The sequence below is a fragment of the Lepus europaeus genome, chromosome 7 (assembly GCF_033115175.1).
Source record: "Lepus europaeus isolate LE1 chromosome 7, mLepTim1.pri, whole genome shotgun sequence".
Lineage (NCBI taxonomy): Eukaryota > Metazoa > Chordata > Mammalia > Lagomorpha > Leporidae > Lepus > Lepus europaeus.
The window spans coordinates 9,048,403-9,054,554 of NC_084833.1; the positions used below are offsets into that span (position 1 = coordinate 9,048,403).

The 6,152-nt window shown below is 40.9% G+C and overlaps 1 protein-coding gene across 1 annotated transcript; it reads left to right on the plus strand.

Moving 5' to 3' along the window:
- Positions 1-351: 351 nt before the first annotated feature.
- LOC133764154 (mammaglobin-A-like) lies at positions 352-5,913 on the plus strand. Its single transcript, XM_062197832.1, has 3 exons — positions 352-406; positions 2,407-2,594; positions 5,875-5,913. The coding sequence occupies exons 1-3, from the start codon at positions 352-354 to the stop codon at positions 5,911-5,913; spliced, it is 282 nt and encodes a 93-aa protein (XP_062053816.1).
- Positions 5,914-6,152: the final 239 nt, after the last annotated feature.

A 6,152-nucleotide genomic window follows, 5' to 3' on the forward strand; every position in this document is an offset into this window, starting at 1 on the left:
GAATTCCAAATTAATAATAAAAATGCTAACACAGGACAACACACTGCTGTGTTTTACTTATTTTAAAAAACATTCTGACTTCCATTTCCCAAAGGCAGCGTCACGATGACAGTCTAAATGTTGTCCTGAGTCCAAATTTGCTCTCTCCAGGTTTCTACAAACAGATTAGACTGACTGGGTTCCATTTGGGGAGACTATTTTTTGTCCAATCCCATGACACATCTTTTCATTCGTGGGAGGGGCTAAGTGACCACTGGAGGAATAAATAGAGCGATTCTGGGTGCTGTCCTCCAGAGTGACTCCCTTGATTCCTGTCACCTACAGGGAAGATCCAAACACAGCTGCCACAACATGAAGGTGGTTATGGTCCTCCTGCTGGCTGCCTTCCCCCTTTACTGCTATGCAGGTGAGTTCTGTACAGGGAGGGCTGCCTTTGGACTATAAGTTGTTAACTAGGCCTCCAAGGGTCACAACCAACTCTTTAGTGTTAGCCCAGGTGAGCCTCAGTAGAAAGGGCCAGGTTTAATTGACCTACAAATTACCATAAGTTCCAAGAAAGAACTATTTTCTCAGGGGCTTTTCCCCTGCATCGGAACTGTGTTATGTTTTGCTGCCATTCATTGTGCTCCACCATTTATATAGCTACCCTGAAAACCAGGATGGATCTTGGGGTTAAATATTAGCATTGAGTATTTCAGGAGAGCATGAAAGGGCACTACTGATGGCACCATGACATTGCAATCCAATGGAGTTTCCTGAAGTAGGCACCCACAGAATCTCCTCACTGTGAGAGGAAGCTGGAGACCTCCCAGGGGGAAGCCTTAGGCTGCAGTGTGTAACCCAGTGTCCCACATCAATTCTGGGCCCACTTCACTTATTTCTTATGACAGTGAAGATGGGTTTCAAAAGTGATATGATTATATTCAACTAAATAAAAAATCCTGGAGCTGATGTAAGAATTTATTTAGAGGGATCCAAACCCTGAGCTCTTTCTTCTCCCGAACAGAGTGATCCACAACAGATTCTCTCATGAGGCTCAAATTCTCTTTATTTTTTGCTTACAAATAACAGAGTGAATAGAACTAATGGGCACTATTGTACTCCTCCTACTTCTGTGGTGCTGGGCATCTGTCTGATTGCACTGAATTATAATGTTGAAGTATTATATTAGTAAACTTTTCCTTACTTTACTGAAGAACCTTGAGACAAGTAGGAAGAAATTTTTAAATATTTAAATATTTATCTATTTTCATGGTTTTGAATGCTCACATTCTAAAATCCATGAGCTTGTGTGTTTGGCATTTGATGATGGTGGCAGAATTCTTACTCAATGTCTCATCCTGAGCTAGGAAGCAAAGTGAGACAGAAAGCATGCTGTATTCCATGTCCATCTTTCTCTCTCTCTCTCTCTCTCTCTCTCTCTCTCTCTCAAGTTTTTGCTCCTAGGAGAGAACTGTGGGAGCGTTTCAGGCCCTTTGCCTCTGCTGGTAACTGCCTTTTTTTTTTAAAGATTTATTTATTTACTAGAAAGAGTTACACAGAGAAAGAAGGAGATGCAGAGAGAGAGAGAGAGAGAGAGAGAGAGAGATAGGTCTTCCATCTGCTGGTTCACTCCCCAAATGTCTGCAATGGCTGGAGCTGTGCCGATCCAAAGCAAGAACCAGGAGCATCTTCCTGGTCTCCCATGTGGGTACAGGGACTCAAGAACTTGGGCCATTTTCTACTATTTTTCCAAGCCATAGCAGAGAGCTGGATCAGAAGAGGAGCAGCCGGGACTCTAACCGGCATCCATATGGGATGCCAGCAGTGCAGGTAGTGGCTTTACCCGCCACACCACAGTGCCAGCCCCCAACGTATCTATCTTTTAAAACCACCATGCTTTGATCTTGGGGACTCTACCCTGTCATCTTAATCCAATATAATCATTTTCCAAAGGCACAACACTCAGATATCATAATCGCATAAAATTTCCACCTTTCATTCTTTAATCATTAATCAATTTCCATTAGCATAAGAATTGGCAATACTTTAACATTTGGGCTTTTTTGGGCCATTGAGACTAGTATTTTTTTAAATTATGTCTAATGATACTGAATAAACACAAAAGGTGTCTTATATGTACTCCACCAAATCAGAACATATCATTTCTTGAACTGCTTAATAAAACTAATTTGTACAGTTTTTGGCAGAAAAGAGGAGGTCAGGAAAAGAATTGTCAGTATTAGAGGTGACCCCAAGAGCCTAAATTTCCTGTCCTAGAATTGAGAATACTGGACCTTGCTCCTAAAGCTTTCTGAGCCCACGTTTCCACGGCCATGTATGAAGATGACTAATATCACTAGAACTCCACAGAAGTGTGCTCCCACCTCCTGGAATTGAGCACATTTTGTCATGCTTACTCCCCAGGTTCTGGTTGCGCTCTTCTGGAGAGCGTCGTTGAAAAGACCATCGATCCATCAGTTTCTGTGGAGGAATACAAAGAATATCTTCAGAGGTTCATCCACGATGAAAAAACTGAAGCAGCTGTAGAGGAGTTCAAAGAGTGCTTCCTCAGCCAGAGCAATGAGACTCTGGCCAACATTAGAGTCATGGTGGTATGTTGATTTTCTCATCTTCTGTCGTGGAAATCACAGATGAGGAAGGAGCAGGTTCTAAATTTATCATCCTTAATGACAAACAGCTTGTGAAAAGGTTATGTGACTATCAATCGATCCACCTATCATAAATTTAATCTTGTCCCTAGGGTGATTTGAACTTCATTTCAGGAATGTCCAAACAATGATATTTGAAAATGGCCAAATAGGGAAAAGAACACTTCAGAAACGCCTTACCTAACCTTCACTCTCAGGTCCATGCAGACATAAACACTCACAAAAATTCATACATATAGATTCAGGGTGCACAGAGAGGTACTCACACATACATACACACACACTGGAAGAGACACATTTTCTATTAAGATAAAAATATGACACCTGAGGTGACACCCATTTACAGGAACAATGAAAAAGTAAGTTTCCTCTTTCAAAATAAATGGTAGAAAAGTCCTTAAAAGTTCCCAGAGTACAGCAAACAACATGTGTGCAGCTCTTGCTTAATTTTATATAAAGAATTCAAATGCACATGCCAGGAACCATGATTTCTTTGCATACATGTTTGAAATCAACGCAACATTTCTATATGGATCTCGTGCATGTACAACTAGAGGTCATGGGTGTGAAAGAACCATGGCTGAAAGAATTGTTGCAAGCAGACATCAAGAGTAATGACAGCAAATGCTTTTTTAAATTTCAGTGTTCTTGAGACTTTTTAAAGTTTTTCTTAATATCCAAATACCCTATGAATACATTGCATAATAGAAAATTTAGAATTATGTCATAAATGTAAGGAGAAAAAGAATAATGCCTGCAATTTAAGATGGTGGGGTTATTTTATCTTGAACAATCCACTTTGAATGGTTGATTTGTGTAATTAAGACATTGCTTAGGATTCCCACATATTATATTGGAATGGTTGGTTTTGAATCTTGATTCTGCCTCCAATTGCAGGTTCCAGTTAATTTGCATCCTGGGAGTCAGGAAGTTGTGACTATAATGCTTAGGGCCCTGCCTTCCAAGTGGGAAACCAAGATTAAGATGTAGTGTCTTGGCTTAAGCCTGACCCAGACTAGGCTGTTACAAGTATTTTGGGAATTAATCAACAAATGGGAGATCTCTCTGTGTGAGTCTTTCTCTCTCTCTCTCTCACTCTCTCTCTCTCTCCCCATCCCCCACCTCTGGTTTCAAGGAAAGTAAAAACAAATAAATTAAAAATTTTAAATGTATTTATATGGCAGGCCTGGTGGGTCAACAGGTTAAGCTGCCTCCTCAGATGCCACATCTCAGATTTGCGTGTGTGGTGGGAGTCCCACTTCTGACTGCGCTTCCTGCTAATGTGCCTGGGATGCAGTCAGATCTTTCCAATTACATGGGAGAATCAGCTGTTGAAGGCATTTGGAGAAGGAATCAATAGATGGAAGATCTCTATAGCTCTGTGTCTCCCTCTGTTTCTGTTACTCTTCCTTAAAAATAAATGAATTCGTATTTATATTTTTTAAAGTTATGCCAAAAGAGACAACTAAAAGCAAATGGACAGATCTTATGAATATACAGTTTACAGATAATACAATGGCTCCTAAACATGTGAAATATCAGTCATAATAATACAAAAACTGTAATTAATACATTGATGATGAGAGTTAAAGCAATTTCTGCAGAAAAAAAACCACAACAATATAGTTAAATATTAAATGAGCACATTTTCTCCTTTTTCTTTGAAATCTTTTGTAATTTTAATGATAAATTTGGTTTTCACAGACTCAGTGTGATTTGCAGATTTAATTCTAAGAACATAATGATATTCCCTTCTTCCCGCACGTTATCTCCATGACACCTGCCTTATGTCTCCATTTCTTTGTCTATTTTTAGTTCTTGAAATAATGTATTGTTTTATTTGACAGGTAGAGCTATAGACAGTGAGAGAGAGAAACAGAGAGAAAGGTCTTCCTTCCGTTGGTTCACACCCCAGATGGCCGCTACGGCTGGCACTGTGCCAATCCAAAGCAAGGAGTCAGGTGCCTCTTCCTGGTCTCCTATGTGGGTACAGGTGCTCAATCCCTTGGACCATCCTCCACTGCCCTCCAGGGCCACAGCAGAGAGTTGGACTGGAAGAGGAGCAACTGGGATTAGAAACCAGTGCCCATGTGGGATGCCGGCGCCGCAGGAGAAGGATTAACCAAGTGAGCCACGGCGCCAGCCCCCTGAAATAACATATTTAAATTACATTACAGTAAAAAGGCTTACTACTTCATCAAATAAGAAGTTTAACAAGTAAAAAGTGATAAGACCTTGGTTTAATGGGAACATAGATGATAACTATGAACAATAATTAATTGTGATAAATGAATTAATATTTTTAAAAAGTGTACTCAATTCCAAACAACCAACAAAGGAGGACACAGATTAGTGGAATAGTTCCTAGCATAGTGCTGTTTTAATTGTAGGTTCCAAAGTCAAAGATGGACATCCCCAGACTATTACAATAGTTTTCGATCTAAGGCCATTGAGGAACTTTGAAACATCATACCTTGTATGAAAGCAGAGGTTGGAAAAACCCTATATTGAACAGTGGTTTCAGAAACAGCTCCAGTGTGTAGGTCCTCAAGCAAAAGAACAGACAGAATTTGTACTGGCTAAATTATTGCAAAGAACAGTTCTTTTGGAGAAAAGAAATATTGACATTATCAATGGTAGGGAAGATTCCCAAAACACCAACTTTTTTTTTTTTTTGATAGGCAGAGTGGAAAGTGAGAGAGAGAGAGACAGAGAGAAAGGTCTTCCTTTGCCGTTGGTTCACCCTCCAATGGCCACCGTGGCTGGCGCGCTGCGGCTGGCGCATTGTGCTGATTCGATGGCAGGAGCCAGGTGCTTCTCCTGGTCTCCCATGGGGTGCAGGGCCCAAAGACTTGGGCCATCCTCCACTGCACTCCCTGGCCACAGCAGAGAGCTTGCCTGGAAGAGGGGCAACCGGGATAGAATCCGGCGCCCTGACCGGGACTAGAACCCAGTGTGCCGGCACTGCAAGGCGGAAGATTAGCCTAGTGAACCGCGGCGCCGGCCCCAAAACACCAACTTCTGCTGTGAATCCAAAAGTGTCTCTCTGTGTTGTAGAATAAGTGAGAACATGATTTTAATTTTGCTTTCAGTCCTAATTTTCTTAGATGTTTACCTTTTTAAACAAAGGCAAGGGAAATGACAAGAAGCATCTGGATATCAATATTTCCTTTTCAAAGAGAGTGTTGAAAGCTTAGGTGATTTGTCTGCTTTTGTTTTGCAGCATACAATATATGACAGCCTTTACTGTGCTCCGTATTAACTGTCACAAGAAGTTTGGCTCAGAGGAATCCGGACGATGCTCACAACCCAACTGTGGACTGGCAGAAATCTCAACTTTTCCTTCTGACTTTCCCCTTTGATCAGTAATATGGAAGACATTGTTGAAACCTGAAGTATATTTAATTTAAATAAACCCACTGCAAGAAGTTTCCTTTTTCTTCTCTCATAGAAGTCAAGGTTTTAGAGGCCCCTCCCACCTGTCTGTGGGTGCAAATGTAG

Excerpts from the sequence above, each read along its gene's own strand:
- LOC133764154 (XM_062197832.1), top strand. The coding sequence starts at position 352 with ATGAAGGTGGTTATGGTCCTCCTGCTGGCTGCCTTCCCCCTTTACTGC. Across the intron at positions 407-2,406 it reads CCCCCTTTACTGCTATGCAG|GTTCTGGTTGCGCTCTTCTG; the intron begins GTGAGTTCTGTA and ends CTTACTCCCCAG. Across the intron at positions 2,595-5,874 it reads CCAACATTAGAGTCATGGTG|CATACAATATATGACAGCCT; the intron begins GTATGTTGATTT and ends TTTGTTTTGCAG.